Source organism: Myodes glareolus, chromosome 24, assembly GCF_982192425.1.
Source record: "Myodes glareolus chromosome 24, mMyoGla1.1, whole genome shotgun sequence".
Lineage (NCBI taxonomy): Eukaryota > Metazoa > Chordata > Mammalia > Rodentia > Cricetidae > Myodes > Myodes glareolus.
This window is the reverse complement of record NC_142049.1, coordinates 49,233,522-49,258,476: the sequence shown is the minus strand read 5'-3', so window position 1 is coordinate 49,258,476 and position 24,955 is coordinate 49,233,522. Positions and strand designations below refer to the sequence as shown.

Below are 24,955 nucleotides of genomic sequence, written 5' to 3'. Positions count from 1 at the left end.
ACCCACCCAATTCTTCAAGTTTGAAGTCAGAAGTATTTGTGAGCCTCCTGCTGTGGGTGTTGGAACCCCAGCACTGGGATCTCTTTTATAACCCTCCCCCTTTAAGTTAAAATATATCATTATCCCGTCCCCATTCCTCCCTCCAACCTTTTTTGTTTTAACAGCAGGGATCTTATTCTATAACCCAGACTGGCCATGAGCTCCTAGCAATCCTCCTGTCCCAGACTCTGGAGTGCTGGTATCACTGTAGCTGACACCAGGCCCTCTCTGCCCTTGGCCCACTACCAGCTGTCCGGTCAGCACCGCACAGCTAACACCGGATATACGCAGGGCATCTCTCTGAGAACCGTGGTCCGGTCAGCACCGCACGGCTAACACTGGATCTACGCAGGGCATCTCTCTGAGAACCGTGGTCCGGTCAGCACCGCACGGCTAACACTGGATCTACGCAGGGCATCTCTCTGAGAACCGTGGTCCGGTCAGCACCGCACGGCTAACACTGGATCTACGCAGGGCATCTCTCTGAGAACCGTGGTCCGGTCAGCACCGCACGGCTAACACTGGATCTACGCAGGGCATCTCTCCGAGAACCGTGGTCCGGTCAGCACCGCACGGCTAACACTGGATCTACGCAGGGCATCTCTCCGAGAACCGTGGTCCGGTCAGCACCGCACGGCTAACACTGGATCTACGCAGGGCATCTCTCTGAGAACCGTGGTCCGGTCAGCACCGCACGGCTAACACTGGATCTACGCAGGGCATCTCTCCGAGAACCGTGGTGTTTCTCTTACTGTGGTTTTGAGCTGCTCACCGCCCGGCAGCACTGACAGGGCAGGACTTCCTGCTTGGCCTTCCTCTGCGGTCTCCAGGCGGCTGGGAACGCCCTCAGATTTCCACTAACAGGCATGTCCAAATGCCCGAGACCAGTGGTTCTCGACCCTCCTGACGCTGCGACCTTTAGTCCAGTTCTTCATGTTGCAGCGACCCCAACCATAAAATTACTTTTTTTTAAGATTTTTTATTTATTATGTATACAGGGTTCCTGCATGTATCCTGCAGTACAGAAGAGGGCAGCAGATCTCATTACAGATGGTTGTGAGCCACCACGTGGTTGCTGGGAATTGAACTCAGGACCTCTGGAAGAGCAGCCTGTGCTCTTTACCTCTGAGCCATCTCTCCAGCCCCCCATAAAACTATTTTGTTTGTACTTCATAACTGTCATTTTCCTAGTGTTAGGAATCATAATGTAAATATCTGATATGCAGGGTATCTACTATTCGACCCCTGTGAAAGAGTTGTTCAATCCCAAAGGGGTCATGATGCGATACCTTTCTGCAGGCTTCAGCACCCAGCGTTCAGCATGCTCCTCCTTGGGCACAGCATCCTCACCCCACCCCAGAGACAGACATACCAGAGGACCCCAGCAAAGGCTTTTATTCCTCCCAGGTAGTGGGCGGTACAGGTCAGTCGTGTGATTGGGGCTCAGATTGGGGTTGGGCCAGGGTGTGGGCCAGGCCTGTGCTGGGAGATGGTGGGCCAGGCCTGTGCTGGGAGATGGTGGGCCAGGCCTGTGCTGGGAGATGGTGGGCCAGGCCTGTGCTGGGAGATGGTGGGCCAGGCCTGAGCTGGGAGATGGTGTCAGTGGCTGTCACTCGAGTGCCTGCGTGTCCTGGGCAGACAGGGGGCTCTAGGGCGGGGGGCCAGGGTCTCAAGGGGAGAAGGTAATTCAGTGGGTCCCTGAGAGCCACTAGGGACACCAGAGCTGAGTCTGTGTCCTGGAGGTTGGCTGCAGTGGCCCCTCAATTGCTCCCGTGGAGTCCTGGGGTCACAGGGCCGAGCAGACCTAGGATCACAGTTCATCATGGTGTCTTGTCAGGTCCTCGCCGTAGTTGGTGGCCTGGCTGCCCACAAACATGTTCCAGTTGCTCAGGATCTCAGCTTTGCTCAGACGGCCATCCTGGGGGTCAGGGGTTCACTTGGACACTACCCACTCAAAATGTCCCCAGGGCCCCACTCGGCCTTGTTCTCCTCTGGGCCTCAGTTCGTGTCTGTTTCTCTCTCTCTCTGGGTCTCCCTCTCCCTCTCTCTTTCTGGGTGTGTCTATGTTTCTCTCTCTCTCTCTGGCTCTCCCTCTCCCTCTCTCTTTCTGGGTGTGTCTACGTTTCTCTCTCTCTGGGTCTCTCCTCCTCTCTGTGCTTCAGGACCCTTCTGAGTCCCTGCAGTGGCCCAAGCTCACTGAAGGGTCTGGAAACAAGAATGAAAATATAGAAATAGAAATACAGACACCAAAGATTAGAATGTAGAAGCTTAGGATATAGGAAGAGAGACATAAAGCTGTGAACCTAAGTAAACTACCAACAACTTTCTCAGTAGATCAAGGATCCGTTGTTCACAGTGAGCTATTTTCTCAGAGCTTAAGAAGCCTCCATCAGCCTAGGTCATTTCATTTTACAACTGACTGTTCTACTTACAAGGCCAGAGCTTCTCTCTGCAAACTGAGAGTAGTGTCCTGGCTGTTGTTGATGAATGACAGATATAAACTGAGTTAACCTCTAGGGGACAGAGATGCGTGACCTCTGGGTTAGGCACTGTCTCTGTTATGGGAAACTGGCACCTTTAAAAGGGAGGCATGGGGCTCCAGTATACACTGCCTGGAGATACCAGGAGAAACAGTGACCAAGGTGCAAACACCTGGTTTGAATAATGAGCTCTGATAATGGAGGATGTAAAGTATGGCAGTCTGTGTCTGAGTTTTCCCTAGAGACAGTATGAAAAGCTTTCTGCTATCTTCTAAGTTCCCAGCCTAAGAACCAATTAATTCTAATTTATTAACCTTCTGCTATTACTAGCAGTCCCTTTTCTGACTAATTACTAAAGATACCTGTTTTCTTGCAATTAGTGACTTTCGCTGTAATCTACTCAGAAACATATTTCATGATAGCTGCCTAGTTACCCATTGACGTTAGAACTCACTCCCCTCCTGAGGGAGCGGGGAGATTGTAAAAATTCCTTTGTTCAGACCTAGTGCTTGGTGCCCTAACTATAAAAGATGGGTTCAGAAACCGGCCTTTTGCCACAGCCTAACAAACACCATCTCTGGCTGTGGTCACAGCTAGCTGATAAGCTTCTGTACCCTGCGGTGTTTTTTTTTGTTTTTTTATTTTTTATTTTTAAGTTTGTTTCTGGAATAAAGTTTGCTTCTGGTTTATTAGACTTGGTGGCGTTCCCATCTTTGCGCGACCCCCCTGGACCCAACACTCACCTTGTCTGTGTCGCTCTCGTGCAGCAGGTGGTTGGCCTCCACGAGGGGCTGGTCCTGGGATGGAGGCAGCACCCAGTAGCCAACTTCACTGCCATCCAGCTTCCCATCCTTGTTCAGATCCCGGAAGTCCCGGAACTGCTGCCTCTCTGTCTGCACCCAGGCAGGTTCCTCCTCCCCAGGCACCTCAGAGTACAGGTCCGCTGATGGGGATGGGAAGAGGGTGGGGCAGATAAGGTCAGGGGCATCCCAAGAGCCACCTTTCCTGATATCTACCCTCTCTCCCCCACCTCCCCACTCCACGCACTTCATCCACCCACACAGCCACACCCTCAGGCCACCAGACCCCTAAGCCTTACATCTTCTACCTGTCAAATTTGTTTGGGAGATAAAACATGTTATTTAAAAAGATTTGGAAAGAAAAACAGAAAAAGATAAAGCATCCATTCCCTATGTTATAAACACATGTTATAAAAAACTCTCCTGTGCAGATTTGATGCACGAACCATTTCATGTGTGAACCTTGCAAACGCAAAAGCCTCCGTGCAAGGGGCTGAACATGGCTCAGCTGGTAACAAGCACAGAGAGCCCTGGGGTCCGTGCCCAGCACTGTATAAACAGGGCGTGGCTCTGCATGCTGTGATCCCAGCCCGGTGGAGGTAGAGGCGTGGGGACACGAGTCTTCTTCCTGCCACAACAAGTTCAAGGCCAGCCTGAGTGACAGGAAACCCTATCTCAAAAAGCAAAACAAACAACAAGCAAAACAGAAAAGCAAATCCAGTTGGCAGTGGTGGTGCAGGCCTTTAATCCCAGCACTCGGGAGGCAGAGGCAGGCAGATCTCTGTAAGTTCGAGGCCAGCCTGGTCTACAAGAGCTAGTTCCAGAACAGGCTCCAAAAGCTACAGAGAAACCCTGTCTCGAAAAACCAAAAAAAAAAAAAAAAAAAAAAAAAGAAAGAAAGAAAAAAAAAGGAAATCAAATTTTATTTTCAATAGCACTTTCTGGAATGAACCAGTTTGGTGCCTAGGACAGGACTGCAGCGGGCCTTAGCAGGTGTGCAGGTTAGCAGGTGTGCAGGTTAGCAGGTGTGCAGGTTAGCAGGTGTGCAGGTTAGCAGGCGTGCAGGTTAGCAGGTGTGCAGGTTAGCAGGTGTGCAGGTTGGAACACTTCAAACAGCCCCAAGTGGGACAATTGGAAACACAATGTTTGTATGGAAACAAAACTAATCTCGAGCCTGGTACAACAAAGGCCAAGCGAAGACTGTGAGGACCCCCGTCAGCCCCCCAGAGGGCATCTGTCGTGGTGCCCAGTGAATTCTGGGCTGGTCGGGCGGGAACAGGGCTTGCTCACCGATGTACTCCTCCACCTGGACGTAGCCATCTTTGTTCCTGTCAAGGTCCTCTAGGGTCTCCTGGAAGGGGCATTGGGAGGAAGTCAGTGTGTCTGCTTTTGACCCGAGGACTTTGAATGCAGCAGGGATGGACATGTGTCTAGGGGAAGGCAGCCAAGAAAGCTTTCTGTCCAACCTTGCCCAGCTTTGTGTCTTGTTTTATGAGACAGGTTCTCACTGTGTGGCTCTGGCTGTCAAACTCGCTGTGTAGACCAAGCTGGCTTTGAACTCAGAGCCCCACCTGCCTCTGCCTCTTGAGGCTTATGAATTATGTATTTTTAAAGATTTTTTAAAATTTGATTTTGGATGTTTTGCCTGCATACCCTGTACCACGTGTATGCAGAGCCCTCTGAGGCCGAAGAGGACGTCAGCCCTGCAGAGTTGGAGTGGGGGGGGGCTTGCGCAGGAACAGTGGGTGCTCCTAACCAGAAAGCCATCTTTCTGTTGGCCATGTTTTCATACAGACACACATCATGTCTACTCTTCATGGTATCTGTCCTAATTAAAAAGCTTGTTTCTGGGTCTGCTGTAACGGCTTGCACCTTTGATCCCAGCAGTTGGGAGGCAGAGGCAAGCAAATCTCTTGAGAGTTTGAGGCCAGCCTGGTCTATAAAATAAGCTCCAGGGCAGCCAGGGCTACACTGAGAAGCCCTGTCTCAAAAAAACCAAAAAAAAAAAAAAAGTTTCTGTACCCCACTTTTACATTCAAACTCACTCAGTAAAAGATGATACAGGCAAGTATTGAAGGTGTGGCTCAGCAGTAGAGTCCTACCCAGAATCCCCCAGTGAGGGCTGGGGCAAGGCTCAGAGGTACAACATTTGCTTAGCATATTCATGACCACACCACAAAACAACAGCAACAACAAAAATGATTTTAGGATCTAGGGAGACAGTGGAGTTGATAAACTAAAGCCACAGAATCACGTGCCTGTGCTGGATGATTCCAAACCCACACAAGACAGGCCTGGTGGCACACACTTATAAACCCAGGACAGCCAGGGGTGGTGGGCACACCTTTAATCCCAGACTTGGTAGGCAGATCTTTGTGAGTTTGAGGCCAGCCTGGTCTACAAGAGCTAGTTCCAGGACAGGCTCCAACGCTACAGAGAAACCCTGTCTCAAAAAAACAAAAAAACAAAAAAAACCAAAAAACTGGCGGTTTCTGGGTGGTGGTTGCACATGCCTTTAACCTCAGCACTTGAAAGACTGGCAGGAAGATCTTTGTGAGTTCCAAGCCAGCCAGGTCTACAAAGAGAGTTCTAGGGCAGCCAAGACTGTCACAGAGAAACCTTTCTCAAAAACCAAAACAAAACAAAAGCACTGGCTTCTTACAGAGGACCTGGTTTCAGCTGCGAGCACCCACAGTGGGCAGTTCACAAACACCTATAATTCCAGGTCCAGGCGGTCCCACGCCTTCTTCGGCCTCCTTAGCACCTGCATGTTTACCTAGGGCCCAGCCACAGTTGGGGTTCACCTGAGGGTCTTCTAAGGATGTGGTTGTCTGGGCACAGGCCAGGAACTGGACACCCAACACCCAATGAGATCACAGGGAGGTCTGACAAGGGGACATGGGAGAGGCTGCTGTCCCCACAGCTATGTCAGTGGCCTGGAGTTCATGTAAAAGAATGGGGACCTAGAACAGGTTTGGGAAGCAGGTATTCTGCAACCTTACTCACTGCAACCACAATGTCCCGCATATGGGGGAACTCCTCGGGGTGCAGAAAGGCTGTTAGCTCTTCCCGGGTAGCCATGGAGTCCCCATCCTGGTCGGCCACCCGGAATCGCCGCTCATCCCGAGCCAGCATCTTCTTGTAGGTCTCAGCATCCTCCACATCATGGAATTCCTCCCCTGGGGAAGGACAGATGACAGATGTGGGTGAGGTGCATGGTCACAGAGGTGGCCCGGTGGCCTAGGAAACAACAGAAGGACCCAGAAGTCAGTTGCGTGCCTAGCCCCACACTCTGGTAACCCTCTACCTTCCCATCTCGGCACAGGCCGAGGAGGACCGCTACCCAGGAATGCTGGCTAATTTTATGTCAGCTTGACCCAGGTTAGAGTAATCTGAGAGATGGGAATACCAGCTGAGAAAATACCCCTGGCAAGGCAGAGCTGCTCAGCCTCCCTAATGCACTTCCTAATGCTGTGGTCACCCCAGCCTGAAAATTCTTTTTGTTGCCACTTCATAGTTGTAATTTTGCTACTGTTCTGAACTGTGATGTAAATATCGGATATGCAGGATATCTGATATGTGACTCCCAGTAGGGTCACAACTCACAGGCTGAGCATCACTGCTGTAGAGCATTTTCTCAATTAGTGATTGATGTGAGAGGGCCTGGTCTACTGGAGGTGGGAAAGCAGGCTGTTGGTAGTGGTGGCACACTCCTTTAATCCCAGCACTCAAGAGGCAGAGGCAGGCGAATCTCTGAGCTTGAGGCCAGCTTGGTCTACAGAGCGAATTCCATCCAGGATGGCCAGGGTTACACAGAGAAACCCTGTCTGGAAAAAACAAAGAAACAAAAAAAGAAAGCGGACCGAACAAGCCATGGGAACAAGCCATGGGAACAAGCCAGACAGGAGCATCCTCCTGCATCAGCTCCTGCCTCCAGGTACCCGCCCTGTCTGGGTCCTTGCCCTGACATCAGTGATGCACAGTGTGTGGATGTGGAAGTCAGATAAACACTTTCCTCGCCAACTCGCTTTCGGTCATGGAGTTTCATCACAGCGATAGTAATCTTAACTAGGACACCAGGGCTGCTCAGAGAGACTGTCTCAAAAGGAAAACAGAGATCAGGGGTCAGGACTACAGCATATGGAAGGAAAATGTTCTGGGCAGGGATGTGGAGTCTCCAGCCAGCTTGTCACACAGGTTGGATCTCACAAGGGAGAGCAAGCTAGATCAGAAATGGAGGAGAGGTATCAGTGATAAGGTCCTAAAAGAGAGGGCAAAGGTGAGGTGGGCATACCGGGCTCATAGTGGCCATACGTGGCATTGCGTAACTCCTCCCAACCCACACGCCCGTCGCGGTCCGTGTCGTAGGTGTGCCAGGCTGCGCTCACCGAGTCGCGGATGTGCCGCTGTTGTGTGTGCGCAATCCACGAACGGAGCTCGGCTAAGGACACCCAGCCATCGTTGTCCCCAGCAAGATCCATGCGGTCCACGATCCGACTGCGAAGGGGACAAGGCATATATGCAGGCACAGAACACTATACATAATAAACAAATAAATCTAAAAAAAAGACGGAAAATTCTGCACAACACCCACAGGTGAACCCAGAAGAGGTATTGCCTGTGTTTTGTTTCTAGTGTTTTTTGTTTTGTTTTTGAAAGAGGGTGTCACTATGTAGCCCTGGTTAGCCTGAAACTCACTGCATAGGCCAGGCTGGCCCTGAACTCACAGATTTGTCTCCCAAGTGCTGGGATTAAACTGTGCGCCAGCCCAGGATCAGGAGGAGTGTCGCCATCGGTAGGTCTCGCCCACTCCAGGTCTTTGCCCGCCCTGACTGTATCCCTCAGAGACACTGTCACACACATCTGGAATGGCAGCCGGATGAACTGAGAGACACATTTAATCTCTGCACTGGCCCCTCTTTGCCTAGCCCTTCCCCACAGGCAGCTAGAGATGTGGATTAGCACCGAGATGTGGATTAGCACCTGGCTCAAACAAAGGGCACACTCTACTCTAGCCCACCCCAAAACTCTGCACAGACCTCAACCATAGCTGATTGAGCTGGAGTGGGGACAGCGAGTACGGTCTCTTGACGGTGCCCTAGTTCTAGAGTGCCAGATGTCTATTAACCCCGAGGTTCCACCTCTTGCCATCTCAGGGCCCGCCCCTCTCTCAGGCAGCCTGTGGACTCAAGCTCTGCCCACTTCCCTAGATGGGCAACATCAATTTTGGGCTCCTCCCTCCCCAGCTCAGCCCTGTGAAACTTCCAATACCACTTCTTGCCCAGTTTAAAAGGAGTACTTCGTTAGCCAGACATGGTGCGTACACCTTTAGTCCCAGCACTCAGGATGCAAAAGCAGGCGAATCTCTGCATTTTAGACAAGTGTGGTCTACATAGAGAGTTCCAGACCAGCCAGTGTACTCAGTGAGATCCTATCTCAAAATAATAAAAATAATTTAAAAGCATGGAGTGGTCTTCTTGTCCCCCAGGGCCATGCTGTGTCCTCCAGTTTGAGTCACGACTCCACCCCTCTTAGTTCAACCTAAATTCTGAGCTTGGAACTCTCAAATTTCTTCATTCTCTTTCAAGAGTTGGTGACCCGTTTAGAAGCTAAGAGGGTCAGAACAGGGATGTCCAGACGGAGGAAGTAGCGGGGTAACTCAGGTGTCGGTAAGACGGGTTCACCGCAGCCTAAGTTTAATTCTGTCTTTTCCCAGGAGGCGAGTACCACAGCTGTGTCCAGTCTCCTGCCTCTGACCTTTTCAGTGAGCTCAATTCTCCCCCACTTCCCACCTCCGCTCGGCTTCCCCCATTCCTACCCGAGTCGGGCCTGGCTTTCCTCTGGGCTGAGTTGGTCGAATTCCTTGGCTACATCTCTTCCCAGGAACGCCTCGTGGTCATACTGGAAATTTCCGTGGGCGTCATCGTGGGGGGCGTCGCTCAGGGGGGCTCCCTGATGCACCCTACCCTGGCCATGAGGTCCGGCGTCAGGGGATGGTTTCCCCAGGGCCCACCACCTCAGCAGCAAGAGAAGCAACAGAAGCGACCGTCGCCACATCATTGGTCCCTGGGGAGGGGTGAGGACCAGTGGTCAGCGGGTCACATGGGACAAAAATCCAAATCAGGCATTAATGTAAACTTCAAAGTTAGGGGAGTAGCTTAAAGCAGGGCAGATATAAGCAAGCTACAAAAAGTTTGGGGCTTAAGAAAAGTCGGCAAAAAAGAATAGGGAATTTGAAGGTAAAACCGCCTATGGGGGTAGAATCAGTGCCTCGGAGGAGTCCCAGAGGAGAAAGCGGGTATTTTAGCTGAGACGTGGCACACGCCCCACGCAAAGTTCAGGACACGGTGGTGACTGAGAGCATCATGCAGGGTCCTCTGTGTGTCCCCCCCGGACCGAGACCGTGACCCTGAAACCCCTTCCCGAGCTAGCTCCCCACCCTTCCCCCGGTTACCAGGCTTGGGTTCGCTCCCCACGATGAGCTCTGCTTTCGCGCAAAGATGCCCAACCTGGCGCGGCGCCAGTCAAGCTCCGCCCCGGGCAGCCCAGAGGCCCCCGCCCTCCGACCAATGACGGCGCAGGAGGCCCTCAGAGGCGGAGCCAATGGGCGCCAAGGTTGCCCCTGGAGCCCCTCGCCACGTCCACAAGGTTGAGCGCTGGCCTGGAAGGAGGGGTGGGCGATAAGGCAGATCCGAACTACAATTCCCAGGAGGCTTATGGGCAGCCTGTCCCAGAGGATTAGGAGAAGCGTATTTTTTTTTTTTTTAACCGTTTCTCGGATTGTTTTAAGAAAAGAGAAGATAGGACTTGGTGGCTCATGCCTTTAATTACAACACTTAGGAGGCAGAAGCAGGTTGACTTATTATTACTTTTTGTTCGTTTTTTTGTTTTTGTTTTGTTTTTCGAGACAGGGTTTCTCTGTGTAGCTTTGGAGCCTGTCCTGGAACTAACTGACCTCGAACTCATGGAGATCTGCCTGCCTCTGCCTCCCGAGTGCTGGGATTAAAGACTTAAAGGCATGTGCCACCACCACCCAGGTAGCAGGCTGATGAGTTCGGGACTATCCTGGTATACATAGTGAGTTCCAGGAGAACCAAGACCACATAGAGAGACCCTATCTCTAAACGAAAGAAAGAAAGAGGAGAAAGAGCTGAATTCCTTGAAATGCCTGACAGCGCAGGTATCATATACTTTCTAAAAACACACAACTCAGTGTATAAAATGGACAGGCTCTGCCACGGCAACCAGGAGGATTCTGATTTTCCCCAAACTCGTTCAGTTATCCCCACGGCCTGAAACTTAAGAATAACAGTGCACACATAGATTTGGGCCCAAATTTATGTTGAAATGAAAAGAGCCATGTACATTAGGAGGGGAAACTGAGGCAGTCCACAAAAGGACGGGTCCACAAGAAGGACGTCTGGCCCAGGGCTCCCTCAGGAGGCTCAGGGATGCCAAGAGTTCAGGAGGTCACACAGCACCAAATGCTGCAATGGGTATTGGCGGCCTTGGCTGGCATCAGGAAGTGGCTGGGAAGGCCTTTGCACCGTGAGGGTCAGCCTCAGGGGGCAAGTTGCCACCGGGCAGCAGGTCACCTGAGTCATCGCCGCTGAGGGAAAGCCATGGGGCTAAGAGAGAAGAACAGAGGTCAGAATCTGTAACCAAGGTCTCACCTGCCCCACACACCATGAGGGTCCCTCTCTGGTCTCTGTCCCATCTCTCCCTCTTGTCTTTCTCTCTGGTCTTTGTCACCCTCCTCCCCTCTCCCACGCGCACCTGGCAGCCCACTGCGCATCCTGTTCCACAGCAGCACGCCCCCTGCAGCAGCCACTAGGACCAGCAAGAGACCAAGAACGATTCCAACCACAGGCACAGAAGATCTGACCGGTGAACCTGCACCCAGAAAGGGTTATGAAGACAGGGAAAGAAGCAGCTCAGGGGTCCCACAGAGACCCCCCCCCCCCCCGCCAGCATGTCTGAGGGTTGGGTGTGCAGAGGAAGGCCCTGGGCCTCATGTTCCCACACTGGATATAAGAACCAACCACAGGGGTGCTGGAGAGATGGCTCAGCGATTAAGAGCATTGCTTGCTCTTCCGAAGGTCCTGAGTTCAATTCCCAGCAACCACATGATGGTTCACAACCATCTGTAATGAGGTCTGGTGCCCTCTTCTGGCCAGCAGGCATACACACAGATAGAATACTGTATAATAATAATATAAGAATAAATATAAATAAATATTAAAAAAAAAGAACCAACCACAGGGGTGCTGGAGAGATGGCTCAGCTGTTAAGAGCACTGGCTGCTCTTCCAGAGGACCCGAGTTCAGTTCCCAGCACCCATATCCAATGCTGACAACCATATCCAGTGCCGACAAGATGGCTCAGTGAGTAGAAACATTTGCCCTTGCTGTAACTGAGTTTGATTCCAGCAACTGACGTGGTGGAAGGAGAGAACTGACTCCCACAGGCTGTCCTCTGACCCACAAGGGTGCAGTAACACGGGAACTCCTCTACTGCGCCCTCCCACATAAAATGTAGGGAAATTAATATACACGTATACGCTGGGATTAAAGTGGTACACCGCTGCCGCCGCCCGCCTAACCAGGAACAATAGCCGTACTGAGAGAACACAGCCACACTGCTAGCGGGCTAGGGTAGAGCCCAGCTGAGGGAAGAGCAGAAACAAAACAGGGGAGGGCCAGCTGTAGCAAGGATGCTGAGCAGCAAAAGTAGATGTCAGAAGCCATGAAGCCCAGCAACAGCAAGATGGGAGATGGTTGGACTCTGGAGGTCCGGCCACAGGGGTTAATGCAGAGTCAGGAGACAGGAGAAGCCAGACACCGAGGCTGGAGGGACAGCCTCACCTATGTCCACAGTGAGTGGCTGCTGCAGCCCAACGTGCTCCACCTGGCATTGGTAATGGTGTTCATCTCCTCTTTTGACCTCCAGCAATGACCAGGCGTGGAAAGAGCCGTCACCATTGGGACCGATGCTGCTATTCCCAGTGCCTGCAGCCAGCCCACTCCTCAGGAACCGGAGCTTCAGCTCAGGTGGGTAGAAGGAGAAAGCAGCACAGGTCAGTATGGAGGAGTCGGAGTTGGAGTCGCTAGGACGAGCCTTCAGGCGCATGGAGGGTGGCTCTGTGGGGACACGGGATGAGCCAGCAGTCAGCTGGGCTCTGACCCCACCAGGACGCCCCCTTTCTTCCCCTCCCACCCCTGTTCTGGTGTGTATGTGTGGCTATGCAGGTGTGGAGGCCAGAGCTCCACAGCAGCCGCACTCTGCTCCTGCCTTTCCGCTTTATTTCCACTCTCTGTGGAAGGGTGTTTTTTGGCATGTGTGTCTGTGTGCCACATGCACACAGTGACCACAGAGGCCAGAAATGGACATCAGATCCCCTAGAACTGGTTACAGATTGCTGCGAGCTACCATGTGGGTGATCGGAATCAAATTCAGGTCGTCCCATGGATAGCAAGTGCAGCGCTGGAGAGATGGCTCAGAGGTGAAGAGCACTGGCTGCTCTTCCAGAGGTCCTGAGTTCAATTCCCAGCAACCACACGGTGGCTCACAACCATCTGTAGTGAGATCTGGCGCCCTCTCTGCCGGTGCGCAGACAAGCAGCAGCAGTACACCAGCCCCAGCAAACGTGCCAGGGCTCAGAACCCCGGTGCCAAGCATCTCCCCAGGCACATGTGTTTGTCTCTTTTGAAGCTGAATTTCACTCTAGCCCAGACTGGCTAGAACTCCCTGGGTAGACAAGGATGACTTTGAATTCCTGATCTTCCCGCACTTCCTAAGTGCTGAGAGCTCGTAGGCATTGCCACCATGCCCGGTTTAGCGCTGAGATGCAAGTGCTGAACTGAGCTCCGCCCCCTCACGTTCCTTGGTGGAAATGGGCTGTCGTTCTCTCTAGCCGTGACTGCTGTAGGCCCTGGGAGCACATCGACCCATGGACACGGCAGATCACACAGAGATGTGATACTGTACACCACACCAGTAACTCCAGAGCCCAAGGAGCTGAGGCGGGAAAACCGTGAGTTCTGGAAGTACGAGGTACCTTTTAATCCCAGCACTGGGCGGAGTGGGGGGGGGGGGCAGGGAAGGTGGAGCTCTGTGGGTACCAAGCCAGCCTGGTCTACAGAGCAAATGCCAGGCTAGCCAAGGCTACATAGCAACATAGTGAAACACTGTCTAAACAAAAGAAAGAGAGAGGGGAAGGAAGGAAGAAATGCCTGAAGAATAAATAAGTAAATTGCAGCTAGGATGTGGCTTCGTTTGCAGAGTGCTTGTCTGACGTGTGACATCCTGAGTTCAGTTGCCAGCGCACTGACAACGGCTGTGCGTGGTGGGGCATACCCATAATCTCGGCACTCCAGAGGTGGAGGATGGAGGATGGGGACTTCAAGATTATCTATGGTTACAAAGAAGTTTGAGGCTGGGCTGGAGAGATGACTCTGGCTGCTCTTCCAAAGGTCCTGAGTTCAATTCCCAGCAACCACATGGTGACTCACGGCCATCTAAATGAGATCTGGTGTCCTCTTTGGGCATGCAGGCATGTAGTATACATAAATAAATAAATAAATCTTTAAAAAAAAAGTTTGAGGCCAGCCTGGGTTACACAAGACCCTGAATCAACAACAATAAACCCCCCTAAACAAAGTGAATGTCGCTGGGGATCTGAGAACCTAGCAAGGCTTGCTGGGCAGAGACATTCCCTCCATCCGGGGTGGGTCTGTTTGGGTCCCCAGCTGCAGGTACTCAGCAGAAAATAAGCTGACAATTTCTTAGGAAGAGGAAGCCAGGCAGCTTCCCTGAAAGAGGGGCCTCGCTGGCAGCTGGTGAGACCTGGGGCACCATCAGCTCTGCCGCAGAAGACCGGACCTAGGTCAGCAGTTCTGTGTCCTGCCGGGCTGCTGTTGTTTTCTAGGGAAGATGACTTCCTGTGGGGGGTGCTGAGGGACACCCGTGTTCCTCCTATTTTCCAGGGTTGACTGAAAGTCAGCCCAGCCTTGGCTTCTGTTTAACAGGAAAAAGGAAGCCCTTTAACCACCAGGGACACTAAGTCGGGAGGCCTGTGAGCCTGGCGGCGAGGTGGCTAAGGCAGAGGAATCACAGGTTCAAGGTTTAAATCATGGAGTGAGTTCAAAGCTAGCCTGGTGGCTGGGCGGTGGTGGCCCATGCCTTTAAGCCCAGCACTTAGGAGGCAGAGGCAGGGGGATCTCTGTGAATTCCAGGCCAGCCTGGTCTACAGAGTGAATTCCAAGACAGCTAGGGCAACACAGAGAAAACTTGTCTCAAAAAAAAAAAAAAAACCCAACCAAACAAAAAACAAATAAACAAACAAAAACCCAACAATTCTGTTAAGTAAAATTAGGGCCTGAAGTCTGCTGGGTGGCAGAGCAAGCCACTGAGGACGGCTCTGTGGTAGAGCTGCTGCCTGGTAAGTATGGAAGGAAGGGAACAGTAACGCAGCCTTACACCTGGTGACAGAAGGCTATTATGAGAAACCAAACCACATACAGACAGAAAGTATCAACTGTAGCAGCCATGTGAACAATGTGGCTACACTGTATTCCTGTTTTCTTGGTCATGGCTGACTCAGAGATCCACCTGCCCTGCCTCTGGAATGCGTGGACCACCACACTAAACCACCAGGGCGTTTCCTGGCTAAATGAGCCCAGGGGCTGAACAGAAGAAGACTCAGCAGTCAAAAGTCATGGCTGCTCATCCAGAGGACATGGGTTCAATCCCCAGCACCACCCCATGGTAGGTAACTCATAGTCATCTCTAACTCCAAGTCCAGGAGATTGGATGCCCTCCTCTTGCCTATGTGAGCCCTACATACACGTGGTGCACAGACATGCATAGAGGCAAAAAACACACTCACAAAATAAAAATAATTATTCCTTTTTTCTAAAATGAACCCAGCCATCTCTCTTGTGGGAACTTATCCAAAAGTTGAAATCTAGGTCCCATAGAAATACTGGCTCCTATTTGCATTGCAGCACCCACCAACACAGCCAAAGAACATAAACACCCTAAACACCCAGCAGCAGCTGAAGGAGGACAAAGGCCGCAGGTCCAGCGACAACTCCTCCAGCTGGGGACAGAGCTCAGCAGGTAGGAGTGCTTACTGCACAGGCACTTCTGGAAAACCTTAAACCTTCGCAACTGCAACCCTGGCACTGGGGGTGGGGGAGGCAGAGAAAAGAGAAGCCCTGGGGGCTTGGCTGGTTGTCAGTGCTGCTCCAGGTTCAGAGAGAGAATCCATGTCAGATAAGTCAGACGGAGCGTGATAGAGCAGGACACTACTGTCCTTCTCTGGCCTCTGTGCATGTGGACAGGTGCACACACCCCACACACATGTGCACAACCCCCCCCACACAAAATAATAAATAAATGAATGTAAGTTCAAAGACTGTTTTATAAACCTAAAAAGTGGTTGGGCAGTGTGGGTGCACGCCTTTGATCCCGGCACTCGGGAGGCAGAAGCAGGTGGATCTCTGTGAGATCAAGGCCAGCCTGGTCTACAGAGGGAGTTCCAGACAGCCAGGGCTACACAGAAAAACCCTGTCTCAGGAAAACACAACAAAAAACTCTAAAAGATGGAAGACAGGTACGGCTCAGTGGCAGAGTTCTTGCCCAGAGAGAGACAGGGTCTGATTTCCATCCCCAAAGAATCAACGAAGTGAGAGATAGAATAAAAACCAGAAGTGTTTGCTGCTCTCCCAGAGGACCTGAGTTCAGTTCCCAGCATCCACACTGGGCATGTCATAACTACGCCTAAGTCCAGCTACGTAGACATAGCGCCTCTTCTGACCCTGATGAGTGGCTACACTCATGCACACACAGACGCACAAGTACACATATGAAAAATAAAGTGCATATGCTTCATTTTTATTATGTACACATGTATGTGTGCACATGAGGGCAGATGGCCATGCAGGACAGTGACATGTGATGCTTGGCACTGGAGTTATGGGTGACTATGTGCTGCCTAATGTGGGTTCTGGGAACTGAACTAGGGTCCTCCGCAAGATCACTATGTGTCATGTCCAGCCCTAAGAGAAAGGTGTAAAGTCCTCAGACCAACATGGCTGTGCTCTGGGCTCCACACCCATGAGCACACATGCACCCAAATCCAGATGGGATGAAACCTCGGTGGAAAATGACAAAACTCGTTTGTTAGAAAGGAAAGCAAGAGGGAGTAGACCTAGTCACCCTGGGCTGGGAATGACCTCCTAGACACACTAACAAAAGCACAGCCCTCCAGAGAGAAAAGAGATGCTCTTCCAGAGATCCCAAGTTCAAGTCTCGGCAACCACATGGCATCTCACAACCACCTGTGACCTGTGGGCATACATACAGACAGCACTCATACGCATAAACAAATAAACCTTCAAAACAAGAAAATGTTCTGCTTTCTGAAGATATCTTTAAAAAAACAAAAGAAAAACGGTGGAGGATGTGTGTTTGAAACACTTATCTGGTGATGGGTTGGGTCCATATATAAAGGAACTCTCAGAGAAGTTAACAAGAAGAAGAAGACATGGAAAATCCTAGCACTTAGGAGGCTGAGCTCAAAAGGATGGAAAGTTTGAGGTTACCTGGTCTCCATCTAAACACAGCAACAACAACAAGGAAAAAAAAGTAGTCGGGCATGGTGGCACACCTTTTAGTCCCAGCACTCAGGAGACGGAGGCTGGCAGGTCGCTGTGAGTTCAAGACCAGCCTGGTCTACAAACAATTAGTTGGGTGAGGCAACACACTTCTGACAACCAGCACTTGGAAGAAGACGGGAGGGTCAGGAACTCAAGATCATAGTGGCTAGGCTGAGCTACCTGAGACCTAGTCTTAAACAGGTCCTGCACTGAGCAGGAGGACCCTGAGCGGGGGCAGAGGATGGGCTCACCCTTCCACTCCAGGTACCGAAGGCCCCTCTCCAGGTGGCCTAGCAGCCGCTGAGGACAAGAAGTCAGCAGGAATTCGCTCTCCATCTTGGCCACCTCAGGCTGCTTCAGCCACAGATTGCCGATGAGCTCTGTCTCGGGCCACTCCCCAGTCCAGTTGCCAATGCTTGGGTCGAAAGCCATGAACTCCTCACCATTGAGGGCAAACACAGCCGTGGGCAATGAGGAATTGTCGGGAGCCAGTTCACAGCCCAGTAGGCCCTGCAGTGTGAAGTTACCTAGACGCCAAGACACAGGTAAGCAGGCTGAGGGCAAGGGCAGCCTTCCTGTGACCTCCTCCCTCAGACTCAGGGCTCACGCCCCAGCCTCCTCCCTCAGCCCGAGGCTCAGACCCAGCCCTCACACTTATTCCTAGGACTGCAGACCTCACCCTCTCCTTCAGACCTAGGGCTCCAGCCTCCTTCCTCAACCCATTCTCCTCCCTCAGGCCCAGGCCACCCCACCTGGTGGCACATCGAAATTCGTTTTCAGGCTTTTGATGGCATCCAGGAAGAGCTGTTCTTTGCTTTTCAGGTCCACAGTCTCCTTCTCCCAATACCAGGACATTTGGCTTTCCCACATCCAGGCACCGAAGGCCTCAGCCTCCTGCCGCAGGCTGCTGTAGCTCAGGTACTGCTGAGGTCCCAGCCAGCCTGTGGCCCAGAAGGAGGGAACCCCCTTGGATGGGTTGGACACAGCTGTGAGGTGGTACAGCAGTGGGGGACGGGTCTCTGTGCAGAGGAAACGGGGGAAGTAGTAAGGCATGGGTTACACCCCACTGAGATGCACAGTGAAAAACTCAACTCAGTCTGAGCGGCAGTGGTCTTATGGAGAGAGGGGAAAACAGACGCAGAGAGGGAGAGAGATGGATGGGCAGAAACAGAGACCCAGAAAAGAGGGACAGATACCCCGCTACTGTCGTGTGTATTTGACTCCAAAGCTGAGGAAAGATGTCTACGGTGAAATTTCCAGGAGAGCCACGGGAAAAGCTGTTTCATTCTCGCTCTCTTTTTTGGTTTATCAACACAGGGTTTCTCTGTGTAGTCCTGGCTGTCCTCAAACTCACAGAGATCCGCCTGCCTCTGCCGCCCGAGTGCTGGGATTAAAGGCCTGCGCCACCATCGCCTCCCGGCTCGTTGTCCCTTTTCTACTCTCTGGCTCTCCTCCCAACCTCTGCACTTACTCCAGGTTCAGGGGGCCTCTTACCTGCACCCCAGGTCCGAGGCAGGAGGACCAACAAGAGGCTGAGGACCCAGGGCTGGGGCATCCCCATCCTGACTGGGCGACCTGAAGTGGGAGGGACACGTGACTCCTCTGGACCCAGCCTTGCTGATTCTTCACAAGGTCCCCGTAGACTCGGCATAGACCAGGACGCTGGGTGGTGGGATGAGGCCCCAGTCCAAGATGACGGGAGTGCCCGCTCTTGTGTGAACTTTCACCTCCTCATTTGATCCACTTTAGTTAATTAATTACAGAACTAGACAGACCAAAATTTGTCTCAGACTTCTGCTATTTCCTTCTCTCCACCTTCAGATCCAAGGCTCCAGGCCCTGTCCTGGTCCCTCATTCCCAGAGGTTCAGATCTCACCCCATCCCATAGACCCAGGGGTCCAGTTGCATGAATTCCTCCTTCAGACCCAAAAATCTATGCCCAGCCTTCCTCCCTCAGACTCAAGTACCCAAGTTCCTGCTCTCCTCCCTCAGACCCTAGCCCCTTCTCTCTTCCTCAGGAGTCCAGGTCACAATCTTATTCTCTCAGACCCAGGGTCCACGCCCCAGCCTCCTCCCTCAGACCCAGGAGTCCAGGCCCAGCCTCTTCCCTCAGACCCAGGAGTCCAGGCCCAGCCTCCTCCCTCAGACCCAGGGTCCACGTTCCAGCCTCCTCCCTCAGATCCAGGGTTCCAGACCCCAGCCTCTTCCCTCAGAGCCAGGGTTCCAGACCCCAGCCTCCTCCCTCAGACCCTGAGGTCTATGCCCCAGCCTCCTCCCTCAGATCCTGAGGTCCTGACCCCAGCCTCCTCCCTCAGACCCTGAGGTCTATGCCCCAGCCTCCTCCCTCAGACCCAGAAGTCCAGGCACAAGCTCTCCTCTCTCAGACCCAGAGGTACAGGCCCCAGCCTCCTCCCTCACACCCTGGAGTGCTGGCCCCTCAAACCTAGGAACCCAGGCCTCGGCCTCCTCCTCCGACCCTCAGCCTGGGCCTGTAGGGCTCGCAGAAGCCTGCTTCCCTCTTTGCCTGCAGCTTGCGGATCCTCTGCCTGGAGCCCCTACTTCTTTTCTTACATCCTGTCTGTACACAGAACTGTGGAACTCTGAGGGCATTCAACTCCACCCCCTAGCTGCTAGGCACGCCCCTGGGCCTCTGCCCGGCCTCTCTAGAACCTCCTACTTTACTGGTATTTTGGTTGGAAGTCTTCTGGGGCAATAGCCAGTTCAGCCTGCCTCCCTGAGCAGCTTCCATGTTTAGGGTTTTCCTAGTAGATTCACAGGCTTGGAAAGGCGTGTACGTGGCCTGTTGCTTTAAGACGCCCCAGGATTTGTAGGCTGGGGGTGTGGCTCGGTCATGGAGTGGTTGCCTAATGCACTGGCTTGGCTACAGCCCTCTTCCAGCTGTAGTCTGCTCGGGTTTCTTCCTTATGAACCCCCTAAGGCAGCCCAGGCCTGCTTGCACACTCTCTCTGTGCACAGAACCTTCTATCAGGCCCTGTTCCACCCTGCTGCCCACTCAAGGTCTTGCCAGGACACAGACACAGACACACAGAAATATGGACTCTAGACGGGCAGGTTGACAGGCAGGCAGACAGTTAAGTAGACGGGGGATTGGTGGTGGCCCTTGCTTGTAATCCCAGCACTCAGGAGGCGAAGGCAGGGAGTCCAGGAGTTCAAGGCCAACCTGGGCTGCAACCAAGCCCACAGGCAGGTGTGAGAGGGAGGCTGAGCTAGGGTCAACTTCTGATCTCCCTGAACCAGGCAGGAAGGTGGGGCACATGCATACATGCAAGCAGAAATAAAACAAATAGATCTAAGAAAGTTGTGTTAAGGGAGAGTAGAAAGTCAACCAGGCTGCTGTCTCCATCTCCTCTCCAAACGGTTTGTGTTCTGTGTGTTTGGCGGGGCAGGAGGTGGGGGGCGCAAGACAGGGACTCACACAGCCCAGGCTGACCATAACTCCTGATGTGCTGGGATTACAAGCCTCCCATGGGCTAGGAGGATGACTCAGTCAGTAAGTGTCTGCCTTGCAAGTGTGGGTACTGCAGTTATGGTCTCTTCCTGATCTTGAGCTGCCAAGTAAAAAGCTGGCTCTGTGGCTAGAGAGCGGGCTTGGTGGTGGCGGCTGCTGAGGGCGGTGGCGTCTGCTGAGGGCGGTGGCGGCACCTGCACACTTTTAACCCCAGGACTTGGGAGGCAGAGGCAGGAGGATCTCTGTGAGTTCAAGGCCAGCCTGGTTTACAGAGTGAGTTCCAGGACAGCCAGGGCTACACAGAGAAACTCTGTCTCCACCCCTCCCTCCATAGGAGTTCCCAGCATCCACATGGATGCTCACAACCACCTGTATGCCAGCTACAGAAGAGCTGACACCCTCTTCTGGCCTCTGAGGGCACTGTACTCATGTGCATAGACACACAGAGAGTCATTAGAATACATGTAACTAAAAAAAAGAAAACAAACAGGCATAGCGGGCTCATGCCTTTAATCCCAGTACGCAGGAGACAGAGGTAGGTAGATCTCTGTGAGTTCCAGGCCAGCCTGGCCTACATAGGAGGTTCCAAGCCATCCAGACTAAGGTGCTGAGACCTTGTGTTAATTTTCTTTTTTAGTTAAAAAAAAAAGTCAACGGGGCTGGTGAGATGGCTCAGTGGTTAAGAGCACTGACTGCTCCTCCAGAGGACCCGGGTTCAATTCCCAGCACCCACATGGCAGCTCGCAGCTGTCTGTAGCTCCAGTTCAAGAGAATCTGACATCATTATACCAATGTGCATGAAATAAAGTTAAATAAAGTTTTTTTTAAAAAAAAAAAGTCAACAGCAACAACAAAAACCACATAAGGACTGGGGCTTTGGTTCACTTAATGGAGTTCTTACCTAGCATGTAAAAGGCCCTAGGCAGCTGGGTGATGGTGGTATATGCCTTTAATCCCAACACATGGGAGGTAGAGACGGGGGATCTCTGTGACTTTGAGGTCTGGTCTGCAGACCAAGTTCCAGGACAGCTATGGCTGTTGCACAGAGAAACCCTGTCTCGAAAAGCCAAAAAAGAAAAAAAAAAAAAAAAGGAAAAAGGCGGGGTGGGGGTGTCCTGTGTCCAGCATTGGTATAAACCAGGCCTGGTGAAGCCCGTGTCCAGCACGGTATAAACCAGGCCTGGTGAAGCGTGCTTGTAATCTGAGTCCTCTGAAAGCAGAGGCAAAAGGATCAGGAGTTCAAAGTCATCTTCAGCTACATAGTGAATGTGAAACCAGGCTGGCTACTAAGGACCCTGCCGAAGAAAGGGAGGGAAGGAGCGAGGGAGAAAGGAAGGAAGGAAGGAAGAAGACTGACAGGGACATGTTCACGGGAAGGCAAAGCTGCCTCTCACCCAGAGTCTACACTCTCCAGACAGCTGAGAGTCACCGCACAGTTTGCTGCTGTTGTGTTGGAGACAATGGCCTTCTGTGTAGAGAAAGCGAACACAACAATCAGCTATGCTAATGGCCACCATCAAGTCCTGGCCTTTCTGTTTCCCCATATGGAAACACAAAACTTCCAGAAAACCTTGCAAATAAGCCCAGGACCTTTGTTCACAGTGAAAAGCTGTCTTTGCGCCCTTGTGCAATCTTACAGTCATGATTTTTACCTCGTCAGCTGCGATCCTGCCAGAGCCCTCCAGGAAACACTCTGTAATTTCACTCACTAAAAAAGAGATGGGAGGGAAAAAAAGAGAGAGAGAGATGGGAGCCAGGCGGTGGTGGCACATGCCTCTAATCCCAGCACTCAGGAGGCAGAGGCAAGCGCGGATCTATGTGAGTTTGAGGACAGCCTGGTCTACAAGAGCTAGTTCCAAGATAGGCTCCAAAACTACATAGAAACCCTGTCTCAAAAAACCAAAAAAAAAAAAAAAAAAAAAAAAGAGAGAGAGAGAGAGAGAGGAAAGGGATGTCTTTTCAAAAACATAAAAACTTATCATACGTGTGTTAAAACACTAAGTGGAGCCGGGTGGTGGTGGTGCACACCTTTAATCCCAGCACTGGAGTGCAGAGGCAGGCAAATCTCTGAGCCAGCCTGGTCTACAGAGTGAGTTCCAAGACAGCTAGGGCTACATACTGTCTTGAAACCGCACCTCCCTCAAAACAAACAAACAAACAAACAAAAAAGAACTTTTTATTTGTTTGGGTTTTGTGACAGGGTTTCTCTGTGTAGGCCTGACTGTTCTGGAACTCAATCTATAGACCAGGTTGACCTCAAACTTACAAAGATCCACCTGCCTCTGCCTCCCAAGTGCTGGGATTAAAGGTGTGTGCCACCACCTTCTGGCAAGATTTCTGTTTTTAATCCCTCACTTTTTTGAGGTGTTTGGTCCATGCGTGGTTTGCACACCCACAAGCCCTCCTGTGGAGCTCAGGGGAGGAGTCTGGTGTCTTCCACTGTTGCTGCCCGCCTTCTTGGTTTGAGCTCCAAGAACCTGCTTGTCTCTGCCCCCCAGTGCTGGCATTACAGACTCGACAGGGCACCACAGTGTATCCCCGGCTTGTCTCTGCCCCCAATGTTGGCATTACAGACTCGACAGGCCACCACAGTGTATCCCCAGCTGACCTGGAACTCTCAGGGATCACCCGCCTTTACCTTCCAAGTGCTGAGATGAAAGGTGCCCATCACAAACCAGACCCTCAAAATCCCTTCATAATGAAGCCCAGTCTGCATCCTCCTGACTTGTCCCCAGATCCTTTTCTGCAGTGCAATGGAGAGTCTCTGCCTCACCTGACCAGTCTGACTTGTTCTTGCAAAGGGCTAGGTTCAGTTCGCAGCACCCCATAGCAGCTTGCTGCCCCCTGTAACTCCAGCTCCAGAGGGTCTGAAGTCCTCTTTGGGCCCTGTAGACACCAGACACGCATGTACTGCATGCACAAACATACATGCAGATAAATCTCTCCTACACAAAAACTAAAAATACTTTTCTAAAAAGGGTGACCCAGGCAGCTAGTGCACACCTTCAGTCTCAGCACTCGGGAAGGAGAGGCCAGCCGAGCTAAGCAGTGAGAGCTTCCGGATCCATGTTCACACGCATACCCGGTAATAAAAAGGAAATAAAACGCAAAAGAAAGGAAGACACCAGGAGCGCCCTTCTAAGACAGTTGGCTATGCTGAACCCTTCTACCCCAGAACCAGCCTGTCTTGGCTTCAGGGCAGAACAGGCTCAGAGCAAGGCTGAAGCGGCCCCTGAGGAGGGGCAGAGTGAAGCTTAACCAGCCTGCTATAGTCTGTGTGTGGGGGCTGACTCCACTGCAGACAATTTCACTCTGCGTGCTCGAGAGCATGCGAATGTATGTGTGTGTGTGCACATGAATGTGGGGGCCAGAGGGTCTTCACAGAAGAGCTGTCTACCTCCTTTGAGACAAGGCCCTCAAAGAGTTGGCTAGGTGTTGTGGAACATTACTTTCGCTATGTAAAGCTGTGTTACATTTGTCTATGTTGTGAACTATTTACATAAAGGTGTGTTGTTTATGCTGCATTTGTTTAATTAATGTTGCAAAGGTTTTGTTGCTTTGCCTGCCTAAGGCCACCTGATCGGCCTGGTGAAAAGCTGAATGACCAATAATTAGGCAGTAGAGGGATAGGCGGGGCTGGCAGGCCAAGACAATAAGAGGAAGAATTCAGAGAGAAGAGAACGAGAGAGAAAGAGAGGGAGATGCCTGGGACGAGCCAGCCAGGGAGACAGCCACCAGCCAGACATGGAACAGGACATACAGAATGAAAGAGAGGTAAAAAGCTCAGGGCAAAATGTAGGTGAAGAGAAACAGGTGAAGTTATAAGAGCTAGCAAGAGCCAGGCCGTGGTGGCACACACCTTTGATCCCAGCACTCGGGAGCGGAGGCAGGCAGATCTCTGTGAGTTCGAAGACAACCTGGTCTACAAGAGCTAGTTCCAGGACAGGCTTCAAAGCTACAGAGAAACCCTGACTTGAAAAACGAAACAAAACAAAAACAAAACAAAACAAAGCAAAAGTTAGCAAGAAATGAGCCTGCTCTAAGGCCAAACATTCACAAGTCTCTGTGTCATGATTTGGGAGCTGGTTGGGGCCCAAAAGAAAACCTGTTATAGTTATAACAGGTTATAGTTATAGTTATAGTTATAACCTGTTATAGTTAGGCTATTCAGCCAGTGAGTCTCCGATATCCTCCAGTTCCCTGACTCCAGCGCTGGGATTAGACATGTGTACCTTCACGTCTAGCTTCCCTCTCCACCCCACCGTGGGTTCTGAGAGTTAAACTCAAGTCCTCAACAGGCAAGCATTTTACCAACTGTGCTGTTTGATTTGTATAAACTAGACACAAAGTAGACTATGGGGGAGGGGACCTCATATGGCATGTCTGTGGACTATGGGGGAGGGGACCTCATATGGCATGTCTGTGGACTATGGGGGAGGGGACCTCATATGGCATGTCTGTGGACTATGGGGACCTCATACAGCATGTCTGTGGACTGTGGGGGAG

The 24,955-nt window shown here is 51.8% G+C and overlaps 2 protein-coding genes across 5 annotated transcripts; both read right to left on the bottom strand.

Annotated features, from left to right (window-relative positions):
- Positions 1-1,418: 1,418 nt before the first annotated feature.
- On the bottom strand, positions 1,419-9,922 carry Rcn3 (reticulocalbin 3). Its single transcript, XM_048438061.3, has 7 exons — positions 9,774-9,922; positions 9,138-9,385; positions 7,614-7,816; positions 6,326-6,498; positions 4,610-4,670; positions 3,263-3,462; positions 1,419-1,957 (listed from the first exon to the last, which is right to left on the bottom strand). The coding sequence occupies exons 2-7, from the start codon at positions 9,377-9,379 to the stop codon at positions 1,850-1,852; spliced, it is 987 nt and encodes a 328-aa protein (XP_048294018.1). The 5' UTR covers positions 9,380-9,385; positions 9,774-9,922; the 3' UTR covers positions 1,419-1,849.
- A 717-nt stretch (positions 9,923-10,639) lies between these two features.
- Fcgrt (Fc gamma receptor and transporter) lies at positions 10,640-19,584 on the bottom strand. 4 transcript variants are annotated; one of them, XM_048438059.3, is made up of 7 exons: positions 19,424-19,584; positions 18,475-18,745; positions 17,733-17,999; positions 17,232-17,507; positions 12,184-12,459; positions 11,096-11,212; positions 10,640-10,947 (listed from the first exon to the last, which is right to left on the bottom strand). In XM_048438059.3, exons 2-7 carry the CDS (start codon positions 18,629-18,631, stop codon positions 10,838-10,840), a joined length of 1,203 nt encoding a protein of 400 aa, XP_048294016.1. In that variant the 5' UTR covers positions 18,632-18,745; positions 19,424-19,584; the 3' UTR covers positions 10,640-10,837. The 4 variants fall into 4 exon arrangements, with proteins under 4 accessions (XP_048294016.1, XP_048294017.1, XP_087757614.1 ...); XM_048438060.3 differs by having other exon boundaries at positions 18,475-18,555; positions 19,424-19,583; XM_087901488.1 differs by having other exon boundaries at positions 18,475-18,557; positions 19,499-19,563.
- Positions 19,585-24,955: the final 5,371 nt, after the last annotated feature.

Coding starts and splice junctions, on each gene's coding strand:
- Rcn3 (XM_048438061.3), bottom strand. CDS start 9,379: ATGATGTGGCGACGGTCGCTTCTGTTGCTTCTCTTGCTGCTGAGGTGG. Junction 7,817..9,137: donor GAAAGCCAGGCCCGACTCGG/GTAGGAATGGGG, acceptor TCCCCTTCGCAG/TCGGATCGTGGACCGCATGG. Junction 6,499..7,613: donor GTATGGCCACTATGAGCCCG/GTATGCCCACCT, acceptor GTCCTTCCCCAG/GGGAGGAATTCCATGATGTG.
- Fcgrt (XM_048438059.3), bottom strand. CDS start 18,631: ATGCCGAGTCTACGGGGACCTTGTGAAGAATCAGCAAGGCTGGGTCCA. Junction 12,460..17,231: donor TCGGTACCTGGAGTGGAAGG/GTGAGCCCATCC, acceptor GTGTCCCCACAG/AGCCACCCTCCATGCGCCTG. Junction 11,213..12,183: donor GCCACTCACTGTGGACATAG/GTGAGGCTGTCC, acceptor TTCTGGGTGCAG/GTTCACCGGTCAGATCTTCT.